Genomic DNA, 14,787 nt, shown 5'->3' on the forward strand with positions numbered 1-14,787 from the left:
CGATCTTGAATGGATGCATTAACTATCACCACTAGATAGAATTTGTCGCCTTCTTGGCGCAAAAAATAACAAAAGGATGTTTTAGAATTGCATTAGTATTTAGTCATATGAACACTGTAAATGTATTTAGTCATACTACTATACTAGGCGGTTCTATTCTAGTACTTTTGTAGATAAGGTATTTATTAGACTCGAATTTTTAATATTTAGATCATAAAGAATAACTTTACCCTACTCAAGACTCGCCTTCTATTTTTTATGCATAATAATAGTGAAAATGAAATATTTTTTGGCTGGTTAAAATACCTTTTATTAGTGATTGGCTGTACAATAATAATAAAAAAAATTATATCCAATAAATAATAAGTCTAATGTACATTTCATTATATTGAATAAATTTAGGCTAGTTAAATAAATTCCTTTTACTTTGAAATTCCCCCATATGGCCGGAAAAAAGAAAACTCCTATAGCGTCCTAGTAGTACCCGGCTTAGAGATGACTTAGAGTCCCTTTTTTATTCTCTAAAAGCTATTTATTTTAAGGAAAAAAAGTACTTTTAAAAAAAAATGGTTGAATACCTGTTTTTAAAAAAAGTATGTTATAAAAAAAATCAAAAATCTGCTTTTTTTTTAAAGTTAAAAATTTTAATTTTTAAAAAAGCAGAAGTCAAAAATTAAATATTTTTTCAAAAATCAAATATTTTTTTAAAAATTAAAATAACTTTAACTTTAAAAAAAAAAACATTTTTTTTAAAAAAAGACACAAAAAAACTTTTTTATAAAGTCAATCCAAACGGGTTCTTACACTGCGACGTTTCCTTGTACAGTTTGAATTTGTCCACCTAAAAAATAATCAAAAGAACGATGCTGGCTTAATTTTTAGTTCTGCTAAAAATAGTCTTACGCCATAATTCGAACCCACCGCATATTCCAAAAGGACTTTTTTGGCATAATTGGATTTGGATAGTAACTTGACTTCTCTATTAAGTATTAACGTATCCCATCGGCCTCAATGTGCAATTCAATGTGCATATGTTGAGTGCTGACTCAAAAGACAGTGATTGGTCCCCTCTCCTATGTAGAGAGAGAAAAGTTGAAAACCCAGAAAAACAAATGAAGGGTCCCATTTTTTATGCTAAAAATAATGCATTGTTTGAACTAGAAAAGAAAATGCAAACCAAGTCAATGCTAACCATGATGGACAGTGCAGGCATGAAGAAAAGAAGAAGGAAATAGAAAAATAAAAATAGAAAATGTGCCGGCTTTTGGGTTGTATTCCAGATTTCAAGCTCTGCCTAGCTCATCCTTATCCTTAAATTTGCTTAATTTAAACGAATGAATATTCGTAATTATTCGTAATATCTTGCTTAGGTGTTAATCACAGGACATAATATTAATATTAATAGTGACGGTTTTCGCATAACATTTTTAAGGGCGCATGTCAAACGCATCACATAGCACCCGCCACCTGCTGTGCACTTGGACACGGCCAAATACTATGGATTTGGAGTTAATAAAAGAGATGAAAAAGACAATTAAACCGATTTGAAAGCTGTTGAACTCAATCCAAATAGATTATAATAACTTGCTACTGCAAAGGGGAAGATGTAGCAGCGTGTCCAACTGTCCATTATGCACAAGTCAATCACTTACGAGTTTAATGTTTTTAGTTTTGCTGTAATTTTTTTTTATGTCACACTTACATAAAAATGAGTGAATTTTATTATAAAAAAAAAGGAAAAAAAATTATAAGACATATTCATTTTTATACGAGTGACAAAAAAAAAATTCTTAAGTAAAAGAAAAGTATTTTTCCAATAATTTATTTATCATCGTACCGCTTGTAATTCTGAAAACAACGGTGCTTTCCAGAATGAACCATGATTTTATTTGATGATATTGGAACAGTGACTAAAGTGTCATGTTTGAACAAAAGAATTATCAGACTGTCACGTTAACAGTAAATTTTGCCAAAATGCCATGCGGCATAATTCGCTACACAGTGTAGCGAATTATGTATGCAAGTAATTCGCTACACAGTGTAACGAAATATGCCACATCAGAACGCACAGAACCAAAAATGCCACATGTCAAATTTTGCAAAATTCGCTACATAGTGTAGCGAATTTTGCAAAATTTGACATGTGACATTTTTGGTTCTGACGTGGCATATTTCTCTACACTGTGTAGCGAATTACTTGCATACATAATTCGCTACATTGTGTAGCGAATTATGCCGCGTGACATTTTGGCAAAATTTACTGTTGGCGTAGCAGTCTGATAATTTTTTTTGTCCAAACATAGCAAAATAATCACTCTCGCGATGATATTATTATTCTTTTTTCGTTGTCCGTGTTTATATTTACTACTTACTTTTGAAATATATATGTATATTTAGACTTTTTTCCTGGCAAACTAAATAAAATTATCTCCTTTAATTGTATAAGTCAGTATTTATCATCGTACCACTTGTAATTCTGAAAACAACGGCGTTTATCATAATGAACCATGATTTTATTTGAGGATATTATACTACTATTATGTTAAGTTTATTACTTTTATTATCTGATTGATTATTGTTAGATTAATTTAAAATTAATAGTTAAAAAACAAAAAAATTTAATTATCGTTAATTTCAAATTGATTTAACGATAACCAAATATGTAGTAATAAAGGTAAGCTTAAAATAATAATAAGTATAATCGTCCCTAATTTTAAAATTACATTATTTTAGTATTTAGGAAAAAATATTAATAAAAATTCATATCAGGCAAATTTTTTACAATTTTTTGTTCTTAAATACTAAAATAATAGATAATTAATATTATGACAAGAAAAATAATTTTGAAAGAAAAAGAGGATGTTTATATTTATAATTATTTTGTTGCAGAATTTTGTTTTCTGTCATACGTCTATAAAAAATAGGCTAGCCCCACTAATTTTTTCTTATCTTTATAATAAAACTCACTCATTTTTTAATAAGTGTGGCAGAAATTTTTTTATAAAAGTAGAAATATTATATATATATATATATATATATATATATATATATATTAAAAACAAATTATACACTCCTTAGATTGGTTGTTTATTTATTTTGCAATTCAAGTACGGGGTTTTGATCAATAGATTTAGGAAATTGTTTTTCTTATGTCATGTAAGATAAAATTTCTTTCCTACACACATATAAAGAGATGAGACCTATTTATATTTTTTCTCTTTTCTATATTATCTTTTCTCTCTTCTTTATATGTATGTGTAGAAAAAAAAATTATCTTATGTCACGTGAGAAAATAATTTCCCATAAATTTATGGAATACAATTGAACGTTGAATTATTGTAGCATCCTAGAAGACGCATCCATTTCTTGGACTACCCTGGCAAAAGGCTGCACAAGCATTAATGCAAAAGAAACTTAAAGAAGTCTTTTTCTTCCAATTATTAAATAATTTATTATGTTGTAAAAAAATAATGATCTCGTTAAAAACATAAAATTATAAATGAGACCTATAAATAAGAGAAGAGAAAAAAAAGGTAAGATTCACTTTTTTTTTATATTTTCTATATCTCTTATACAATATAAGAAAAATATAACCCTTATTCTTTTTAGGGGTGTGTAAAAAAAATCAAAAGAAGTGAATTTTATTGTGAACTAAATTGTTATGTATTTATTTACCAAAAAAAAAATGTTATGTATTTAAAATATCTATTTTTTTTTTACAATTAATGAATTGAACTGATTTTTTAAAATAGTTCATGAATCTAAAAAAGATTTCATAAATCGAATTGATTTTTTTTTCCTCTTCTTCTCTTTTTTTTTTTGTTTTTGTTTTTTCTTTTCTCTTCACTATTTTTCTTTATTTGTTTATTTATTTTTTGTCTTCTTTTTTCTTTATTTTTTCTATTGTGTATTTTTCTCTTTTACTTATCTTTATTTTATTTTATTTTATAAATTGTTTATTTTTTTAATTCTTAGTATCCTTGTTTTTTTTTCTTTTTTTCTCTCAATATTTTCATACTTTTTATTTGAGTTCATATACTAACAATTGCGTCTTTCGATTTGGCCCCATATTCATGATACTTTGTTGGAGAAGTTTGTCCACGGATCGGCCTCACTCACGTTCAAATCTCTCTAGTCTATGGATTACTCTCTGCCTACTTCTGTTGGAGTCCTACATGTGTATATTGTTACGAACATTAGTGAAATCTCCGTAATAATAGTTGATCATTCAACTAGTTCAACGTCATGAGCCTTCAACGCGCGGACTCCCCAAAATTTGTTGCACTTAATGGGGATTTGCTTACTGATTGATAAGTGTCAAATATACTATGCTTTTAATAGTAAATATAGTTTAAATAATAATTAAAATAATTTAAAATATAGTATTAATTAAATAAAATATCAAAAGATAATAAATTGCCAACAAATAGATAAGATCATAATCCTTTTTATTGTTTCGAATTGTTTCATACTAAGAATAACAAATTATTAACCTAATGAGGATGAAAAAGCAGTTGGCACGGCGAAAAGATAAAAGAAAAGTCAGAAATTAAAAATTTGGAAAAGAGTTGGTCACGTTCGCTCTACTGCTCGTTTCAGCGAGCAGCACAATCAAGCTCGCTCCACTGCTCGCTTCAGGAGCGAGGAGGAAAAAATTGCTCGCTGAGTAGCTCGCCTCAGCTAGCTCCTTAGCGTCCCGGTCCAGAAATTAAAGTCGATTTTAATTCTTTAAATACAAACGCGATGAAAGCTTTGAGGGAATTCGGAAGACGGAAGACAGCAGACCTGAGGATGGGTGCGGTTTAGGAAAAGGAAAAGCTTCGTTTCGGACCTGAGGAGCGGAGAAACGGTCAAAGCTTCACCGTGGAGACCGGGTTTTATATTTCTTTTATGAATTTTAGTTCTTTTCATCTCTTTCTTTAGTAATCTTGAATATGTTAGGCTAGTTCTATTTTAGTAGTTAGGATGAGAAAGAACCAATGAGTTCTTAATTGATGTTTACTTTTCTTATGATTCACATTCTAGATTTTAAATTATGCAATCAATCTGTTTCTTATTTATTAGCTTTATTTATGACTTGATCACTCATAGATAAACATATGAGTTGTACATGACAATAGGGATGTTGATGTATGATTTTGATTGTTTGATTGCTGTAATTTGTATCATCTAGGGATAGACTTATGAATTCTATAACCATAGGTTATTGCGTTAATACTTATTTTATGAAAAAGTACTAAGGGATTAGGCTTTTGATTAGAATAAATGATTGGATTACCAAGGGATTGGGGTTTTATCAATCATAGAAAGACCTGTTAATAATTTGATCTTGAATATAATCGTAAGAATAGAGAAACTCGTTAAGAAACCATTGGGGAAGTTAAATCCTAGCTACGTCTTTTTATAAAAACTTAAAATCAAGAGGAAAGGGCGCTGCACAACAATAGAAGAGGGCTCCACACCAAGAGAAAAGGGTTGAGCAACAGGATAGTCTCATGGTTATGATGTAGAGGCAGATGGAAAAAATGGAAAAACTTATACGAAGGCTTCCTGAGGCAATATTAGATGCTGAGGATGACGACGAGACTCAGCTCCCCCTGTGTCCCCCCGTCTCAAAACCTAGGTGATGACCGAGATGACCATGATTATGTAGGTCATTCACCAACATGCTTTTGTATCTTGTTTGGATGTATATGACATGGACTATTATACATAAACTTTTTTCAATAGTATATAACAACAACTTTTGTACACATAATTATATTAAGATCAATATGATTTTGATATGTTATTTACTTTCATTATATTTGTTTATCAGGTGCAAAACATAAATCGGTATTAATTTTGTAGACCAAAATAAAAAAAATTCGACAAAAAAGCAATTTCATCAAAAAATGATGCAATAGTTTTTGACAGAATTTCATTCATTTTCTATAAAAAAAAAATGATTGCAAAATTTTTCGACGGAATTTCATTCATTTTCTGTCGAAAATTTTCGACGGAATTTGTTTTTCGTCTAAAATTATTACAAGATTTTTTGACGGAATTTCATTCATTTTCCGTCGAAAATTTTCAACGGAATTTATTTTCTGTCGAAAATTATTACAAGATTTTTCAACGGAATTTCATTCATTTTTCGTCGGAAATTTTCGACAGAATTTGTTTTTCGTCAAAAAACTATTACCAGATTTTTCGACAGAATTTCATTCATTTTTTACGGAAATAATGTCCGTCGACAATTTTCGACGGAATCGTTAATTTCGTCGAAAAAATCATTACCAACGAAGATATACACCACGGCTACATTTTCGTCGATAATTTCGTCAATAATTTTATTTTTGACGGAATTTTAATCATTTCCGTCGAAAAAAAGGTTTTTTTAGTAGTGGCTAACCCTAGCTGATTCTTCATTTATTTTCCTCATTTACTCCTATGAACAACTGCAATCATCCTTCTTGCACACTCTGCAAATTATGGAATAAGGGGACCATATTTGAATATCACATAAGTATTTGCTTCGTATTTAGATTTCTAAAATTATATTTGGATAAAAAGTTATAAGAAACAATTTTTTTAAGACCATTGACTTGAGCCTATCTAAATAAAAACTTAAACACACTATTATATGGTAAAAAAAAAACTTGAGATAAATATTCAAAATCTTCACCTTAAGGTGGTGTTTGGTTGAGGGGTTTTTCAAATTACCCCATGCAAATGAAGTTGGCAATCTGCTTTGCACTTGTTTGGTAGATAGAGATTTGGCTGATTCCCCAGGCAACCATGATGCATAACATTTTCAATTTTGTGAAAGAATGCTAGACTTTGGCACTGTTTAGAAAGCATTGTTGGAGGTGGTTTTTGCTTTGATAGCCGGCTAAACCACATGGCCCCACAACATCATGAAGGATTGGGCAAATGATATCAGACCATAATACCCTCATCATCATACATGCACATCGTCGGAGCCAAACACCGCCTTGCTCCGATCTTCCTCCACCACCCTCGATCCCAAAAAGCGACTGTGAGAGTGATAGAAGAAATACCCAGAACCCTTTTTTTCCTTAGCAGTAAAGACACAGTGTTGCCTTCACGTTCTTATTTGAATCAGTGGGTGTTCCATTCGTGCTCATTTCCTTCCATCATTCCTTGCCTCCTTATAATCTGTTTTTCCTTTTTTCTGCTTTTCCCCTTTTCTCTTTTCTCTTTTGTCCTTTTTTTTTTTGAAATTAAGGGGCAACAATTTAGTTAAAAATGTTGTTAGGTTGGCAGAGTAACGAGGGAAAAGAAGGTCTTTCCTTCCCTCAGCCATGGCTCCAGCTGGGAAGCTTTCTGGGTTTCGTCGAGAATGGAAATGAATGTTATTTTAAAAAAGGATATCTTCGTAATTGACACTTATTTCCCCATCTGTATTTTACCTCAAACCAAACATAAACTTTATAAATTTTACCTAATTTGCCCGGTAATTTTTTTTTCCAACCAAATAACTTTTTTTACATTTTTCTACCAAACTCATTTTCTAACCATTTCCCTATTAATTACATTTCTCCAGTATTCAAAAAATTTCTCCTCAACCAAACACCCCCTAACTATTTTTTTTTTTCAATTCAAACTCGAATTCACTAATTATTAATAATATATTTAGATTATATTTTCATATTAAGTTAAGTTTAATCGAATAATTATATTTTCTTCCACTTAATTATATCATGATTTGATTCATATATAAATAAAATTCAATCTTGATTTTATTAGATTTGTTATTTATAAATAAAACTCAATTTACACACTCCCAAATGAAATTAAGGGTGTGCCGTCTATAGACAAGCCATGAGTGATGCACCGTATCCAAGGCTCCACGATGAAATGTTCGTTGTTCTATTTTGTATTAACCTACGAATAGCAAAGACCTGAGGCAAAAAAATGCTATATTATGAATATGCGCGTCACTCACCACGCACAAAACTAAAATTCTTGTATGAAATGAAGTATTTAGTGAGGAGCTTAAAAGATGAAATATCTTAATATAATAGTGCAAGATGGAGTAATATGAACCAAAGTTATGCGGGAGTGATATCGTGAATATTTTAGGCGTAGGTTGAGAGAGGAGATGGTGAAAGGGCATGCTGGCCCTAGATTTAATTCAGTAAAAATATAGGACGTACTATGCCATTACAATGGTTGAAGAGGATATAAGTGAGAAAATATTTTCCAATAATGAGAAAGAGCTATAACCGGTTTGTTCAACGTGAGACAACATGTATCCATATACATATGATATGAGGTGAGTTGTGCAGAGAAATCACATATAATAAGAGTTTAAAAATCTCCATTTGGAAAGTCGACAAGGGAATAACATTTTAAATAGGCCGCCGGTCATAGAATGAGATTGATTAGGTCAGTCCAAAATATTAAGTAAATATATTTTAACAGACTCTAAAAAAAATATTTTAACAGAAATATGAAAAAATAATAATTTCTCTTTTAAAGAAAAAAACTGAGGAAAGTCAAATATTAAGCATGGCTAAACACAAATATGCTGCTACTCTTAAACAATTTTATTGACTGAATATTGATTGTCCCAGATAGCACGTTTCTAATTTTTAAATCCCATGAATTATTAAGAACGGATGTAAAAAACTAACAGACTGCTAAAAAAAGTTTGACGATCAACTAATCACATATACATCTTTAAATAATCAGACGACTCAGTTAACTAACTAAACTACGATAAATTAAGAAGTATTCATCATTTAATAGGCAGATAATGATTGAATTTATATAATTTTATTTTTAAGCAGGTTCCATAGTTCTCGAGGTCATTGTAATAATATTACACAATTTGAATTAATTTTATTAGCAAACCTACCACCTAGCCAAGAGAGAGATATAGAGCTAGAGTTAAGCGTGAAGAGGGGTAAGGTGACAGAAAACCATGTGCTGTACGTCTTTGACGAAGTTAGAAGCATTCATGGAGGCCATTTTTTCACCTTGTTACGTTTCTATTTTTCAACAGAAGGCACTGTTTTGCCAATGGTAAGTACAGTGGATGAGCTAATGTATAATAATTGAATGAAAAATAAAGGTAAAGAAAACTCGATTTCTATCCACATGACACATCCAGAAGCTCAAAATTAGTAAAAACATTTTTTTTTTTTGGTTCCATTTCAGGTGCTGAAAAAATTCCAAATTCTAACTTGTGGTGTGGTGTGCTCCTCAAGCTAAAGCCACGAGGACTTTATAGCATGCATTGCAATAATTCCCTTAATCGGCCGAAGAAAGAAAGAACGGTGATTCAAAACAAGCGAAGGGAACGTGGCAAATCCATAGTGGTCCAAAACGCTGAAAAGTTTTTGTTCTATTGTATATCGACAAAAGTTCTTTGACTTTGTGTTTCTTTCGAAATTGGTTTTTGATTTTCTGAGTACACATTAAAAAATTAAATTAATACAAATCATTTAATTTTTAATCAGTGTTGTTACCAACACCAGTTAAAAAATCCTTATGTCGCTGTCGGTTTCTACAGAGTTCGTATTCAAACGAATCACAAAACGACAGAAATTATCAAATAATAATAATTTGTACGAGAGCTAAGCAGATAGACTGAGTACATATATTTGATATTCTCCATAATTATTTTTGAGAAAAATTTAATTTTAATCCTAAACTTATCTTGAGAAGATGATTAGAAGATATGTATAGTTTATAAAAAAACAAAAAACAAAACGACAGACATTGGAGTAAACACTCGTCCAACAGTGTGCTGTATTCCGATTGCAAATTGAGTCATTTGCCTCAACAAGTGGAGGATACGAACTTGGACACGGAAAGTTTCATTCACCCGAGACACCCTCCCTCTCTCTCTCTCTCTCTCTCTCTCTCTCTCTCTCTCTCTACGACCCTTTTATTGTACTAATTTCCACAACCCAGCCCAAAAAACAAGTCTTGCATCACCTTTACACAAACCTTCTCACTCCTACTAATTAATCGAAGTTAACACGTACTAATTTTAATTGCCCCGCGACTTTCCCATTTATCACCTCATTTTCTGATAAAATAAAGTTACAACTTTGGAAAACAAGAGAAGGAGATTGAGCAGCTTCTACCTTTTCTTTCTCACTGGCGCCGTCACCTTAGGACACTCGTTCCCACGAAATCTTTGGGTCTAGATGTTTTTCTGAAAAATTAAAGTGTCATTTTTTTCATTATTTAACGACGGATCACAAAGTTCACTTGCTGGCAAGGGTTTTTCCGGCAGTTGTTTAAGGTACTGTCCTATTGGGTTTAATCATTTGAGTTCTTTGGTTAACGTGAATTTTGGTCAGAGACCCCATCATCAGAGATGGTAGGTGGTGGGTAAATGAGAAAAAGGAGGTAAAAATAAAAATAAAAAAGTTGCAGGTTGACCGGTAGATATAGAGAGGGAAGAGTGTGAGAAGCTGAGAAGAAGATTAGAGTAGAAACCCTAGGAAACCCCCAAAAAGAAAAAGAGCAAAGATTAAAACTTTATCCCCAGAAAGTTGCTTTGGAAGTGTGAGGGTAAATGCCCTAAGGTTTCCCCTCTCTTATTTGATAGAAATTATAGAGGAGTTTAAGGTTCCCATGCCGGTTGATTTGGACAATGTTTCCACAGCTTCAGGGGAAGCTAGCGTGTCTTCCTCTGGCAATCAGACAGTACCTCCAAAATCCGCTACAAAGAAAAAACGAAACCTTCCAGGAATGCCAGGTATCAAGAAATTCATCAACCATATTCATCTTGTGGTTTCTTAAAGATTTTCATTTTTATTTTTTATTTTGTTTTTTTGGGGGTTTATTCAGATCCAGATGCAGAGGTGATTGCTCTGTCTCCGAAGACCCTTATGGCCACGAACCGATTCGTGTGTGAAATTTGCAACAAAGGGTTTCAGAGGGATCAGAATCTTCAGCTTCATCGACGGGGTCACAATCTGCCATGGAAGCTTAGGCAGAGGTCAAGCAAGGAGGTGAGGAAAAGGGTGTACGTTTGTCCCGAGCCAACCTGTGTTCATCATGATCCTTCAAGAGCTTTAGGTGATCTCACCGGGATAAAGAAGCATTTCTGCAGAAAACACGGCGAGAAGAAGTGGAAATGTGACAAGTGCTCCAAGAAATATGCTGTTCAATCTGATTGGAAAGCTCACTCTAAGATTTGCGGTACCAGAGAGTATAAATGCGATTGTGGGACTCTGTTTTCAAGGTTTTTATTTACAGGCTTTATTCCCCTTTATGAAGCTAACATCGTTTCTATAGCAATTGTTGGAGATTTGGGGTTTGTTAAAGTTTTTGTTTTGGTTGTGTTTTTTATTTTTATTTTTCTTGAAGGAGGGATAGCTTCATCACGCATAGGGCTTTTTGTGATGCGTTAGCAGAGGAAAGTGCAAGATCTCAGACTCAGACTCCTCCAAAGGCTAGTTCAGAGTCAGATTCGAAAGTTGTAACCTGTGATTCATCTCCTCCGGCTGCTCCGCCACCACCGTCGCTACTACCTCCCCATCCTGCCCCGCCAGTTGCTACTTCTCAGTCAAACAGTGTCGTACCATCTGCTTTGCAGACGCAAAATCAAGGTAGATAATACCCGAATCTGGAAAACGTTGAAATCTTTTTGGTTGTTTCTTTTGTCGCGTGTGATATGGTTAAAACTAGACACAACAAAACCTTTGTTGTTTTTGTTGGTGTTGTTTCTCTATCTGTAATCTTGGAGTTTAGTAGTTTTTGTCTGGTATCGTTCTTTGTTTTCATCTGTGTTATGTATTATTCATAACATCACAGTAAGCGATATGAGATTCGGAAAGCTAATTAAGTCACCAAAAATAAACCTCTTAAAAGGTGTTCTTCGGAACTGTGGGATCTAAACTATGCAATTGCGGACAAAGAAACTAAAAAAGATTAAAAAGCTAAAAAGAGAAAGAAAAAGCTTTGTTTTTTTGAGGGGAAGTGGATTTGAGAAAGGAAACTATTATTTGTTCTTTTCTTCTGAACTTTTAACATTAAAGAAAAGGCGCAAACTTTGCATGTCTATGCATCTTAAGTGGCTGCTTTTGCTCTCCACTCCTTCTCCCTAATTATCAATAATAATACATCATTCTTATTTTTATTATTATTAATATCACTACTGCTTTTTCCCTTGTAATCTTTCAGAGTTGCCAGAAAATTCCCCAAAAATCATAGAGGAACCGCAGGCCAATACTGCTATGAATGGGAGCTGTAGCAGCAGCACCAGCTCAACAAGCAATAGCAATGGTGGTACTAGCAGCAGTGTATTTGCAAGCTTGTTTGCTTCATCAACCCCATCAGGAAGCCTCCAATCTCAAACACCAGCATTCACTGACCTAATTAGGGCCATGGGACATCCAGATCGTCCAGCAGATCTCACAGGGCCAGGGCTTTCATCTTCGGAGCCCATTTCTCTGTGCCTCGCCACTAATCAAGGGTCATCCATTTTTGGAACAGGAGGACAGGAGCGCCGTCAGTATGCTCCACCACCACAGCCGGCCATGTCTGCCACTGCATTGCTGCAGAAAGCTGCTCAAATGGGTGCAGCTGCAACAAATGCTTCATTGCTTCGCGGGTTAGGCATAGTGTCATCTGCTGCTTCATCCTCACCAGGTCAGCAAGATAGTTTGCAATGGGGTCAGCGGCCAGTAGAACCAGAGGGTGCCTCAGTTCCTGCAGGGCTTGGACTTGGGCTTCCCTGTGATGGCGGCTCCGGACTAAAGGAGTTAATGATGGGGACTCCCTCCATCTTTGGTCCAAAGCAGACCACCCTTGATTTTCTCGGGTTGGGGATGGCTGCTGGGGGCTCCCCTGGTGGAGGCTTATCTGCACTCATCACCTCTATCGGTGGCGGTCTGGATGTCACTGCTGCAGCGGCATCCTTTGGTGCAGGAGAGTTCTCTGGCAAAGATATTGGGAGGAACACTTGATATTTTGGGTGCAAGAACTACATTTTTGAGGGCCAGAAGTTCTGGTTGTACATATTAATATGGTCATTTTACAATGTGAAGTTGCAATGCACTGGGGAGGGGTGGATTAGTATTAAGATATAGTATGTTCCTATTGAACAGTGCAACAGCAGGCAATGCGCAAATGGGTGGTTTTGGATTAGATGATGCCTGCTTTCCTTCCTTCCCAGAGTAATTGCACGAGTTACAATATTACGCTTACTATGGACCACTGGATTTGGTAAATTAAGGTGTTTTGTGTATGGGTGTCATAGGTTATAGCGACAATGGCGCATTTGAAGACTACACCTAGATCTTTTCGCTTCTTGGGCATCTGCAGTTTTGATCTAGTTGTGAAATGTGAATTCTGCTCCTTGCATGATTTGGTTGGTCCATAGCTGTAGGCCTGTAGACATAAATCAGGAAACTTTTATGTTGTTTTCTTCTACTGTTGATTTATTGTCACAGGCGATATTTCGAAGTAAATGGTTGACTGAATATTTATCACGATTATGTATTTGTCATTACGTTGTAAAGAATTGTACTCCTTTGAAGTCAATTTTTTAAATGACGCCTCATCTGGGCCAAGGGTTTAGCACCTTTGCAAGGATTTTCGAGTCCTTGGGTGCGCTTGCAACTATATTCTGTAAGGCTGTAATGGTGTATAATTCCTTGCAATCCAAAATGAAGAAATTAAATAAAGAATTTGCGGATGAATAATAACGCTGTCCCTTTCGGTCCCTAAAGCAGCCTAGATACTTGATATTTATATCATTTCAGAATGAAGAAACCTAATGATAATCATGTCATTTAGCCACAATCGGTGTGCAATGGCCTTTAAATTTTTCTAGAGTTCATTGACACGGACGGCACGCACCGAGGTCGGTCGGCCTGTTGTGGCTTTTCAAGAAATTGTCGTTTTCTTTTTCGTTCCGATTTTGTACTAATAAAAATGAGTCTTTTTTGTCCAATTCATTAGTATTCTGTATTTTTATTTATTTATAAATCAATGTATTTTCTATATCTTATTCGTGGCGAATTCAAGATTAAAACTTTAAATTTCTCTCAAAAATAATATTAGGGAGGATTGAACATGCTGTCATCCCCACCTGTTCAGTTCCAATGCACTGATCATCAATTCTTTTTTTCCGATGTTCTTTACTTCTTCATTTGTTTCTTGAAAAATGTTTCTCATTTTGTCTCATATAACATATAATAAAATAAGTTGAATTCTTTAAGAAAAAGAGAAAGAAAAAAAAATTTATTTTTTTTGTGTGTGCATGAGAAATTATCTCATGCAACATAAATGATGTATTCCCCTTATTTCTTTTATATTTTTATGGAGATCCATTTTGGGCGCAAATATATTTGTTGCTTTGAAACAGGGATAGGGCAGTCAGAAACTGCGGGCCTGAATTGTTATTTGAAATTTAAAACTCACCTTCAAAGTTTAAGGGCCGATGCGAATCAAGTTCATCTTCATTGAATGTAACATTCACTTGCAAGTAGACAATAGAACAAAGCCCAAAGCGAGATAAGTTGCAGCTAGAGGAATTAGCATCAATTTTGCAGCAACTGAGTTTTTCACAAACCCAAATAGCTAGCTGTCCTGTTACTGATGTTGACATTTATCAAGGCAACAAGTCTCAAATATCAATAATGTATTTGTTTGTTGTAACTAACAGCAAAATTGGTTCAGTTGTTTATCAAAATAAATAAATAAAATTACATTTAGTACCCTCTTAGATGCACCTTTCGGCTATTTGATCATTTGGGTGTTATTATGTTTTATTTCTGTGGGGGACGTTTAGTTCTGCTGACCCCCCCCCCC

General features: G+C 33.7%; 1 protein-coding gene across 4 annotated transcripts; it reads left to right on the plus strand.

Moving 5' to 3' along the window:
- Positions 1-9,803: 9,803 nt before the first annotated feature.
- LOC133288562 (zinc finger protein GAI-ASSOCIATED FACTOR 1-like) lies at positions 9,804-13,628 on the plus strand. Of its 4 annotated transcripts, XM_061486350.1 has the most exons (5): positions 9,804-10,723; positions 10,816-11,212; positions 11,338-11,476; positions 11,537-11,579; positions 12,154-13,628. In XM_061486350.1, exons 1-5 carry the CDS (start codon positions 10,600-10,602, stop codon positions 12,936-12,938), a joined length of 1,488 nt encoding a protein of 495 aa, XP_061342334.1. In that variant the 5' UTR covers positions 9,804-10,599; the 3' UTR covers positions 12,939-13,628. The 4 variants fall into 4 exon arrangements, with proteins under 4 accessions (XP_061342334.1, XP_061342332.1, XP_061342333.1 ...); XM_061486348.1 differs by having other exon boundaries at positions 11,338-11,564; positions 12,136-13,627; XM_061486349.1 differs by having other exon boundaries at positions 11,338-11,543; positions 12,154-13,627.
- Positions 13,629-14,787: the final 1,159 nt, after the last annotated feature.

This window comes from Gastrolobium bilobum, unplaced genomic scaffold (assembly GCF_033153095.1).
Source record: "Gastrolobium bilobum isolate Gb01-03AN ecotype WA unplaced genomic scaffold, APGP_CSIRO_Gbil_v1 utg728, whole genome shotgun sequence".
In the NCBI taxonomy this organism is placed as follows: domain Eukaryota; kingdom Viridiplantae; phylum Streptophyta; class Magnoliopsida; order Fabales; family Fabaceae; genus Gastrolobium; species Gastrolobium bilobum.

Bases quoted from the DNA above. Each gene is read 5' to 3' on its own strand.
- LOC133288562 (XM_061486348.1), top strand. From the start codon at position 10,600: ATGCCGGTTGATTTGGACAATGTTTCCACAGCTTCAGGGGAAGCTAGC. The intron at 11,213-11,337 runs GTTTTTATTTAC...TTTTTCTTGAAG, and splicing joins TGTGGGACTCTGTTTTCAAG to GAGGGATAGCTTCATCACGC. The intron at 11,565-12,135 runs AGACGCAAAATC...ACTACTGCTTTT, and splicing joins TGTCGTACCATCTGCTTTGC to TCCCTTGTAATCTTTCAGAG.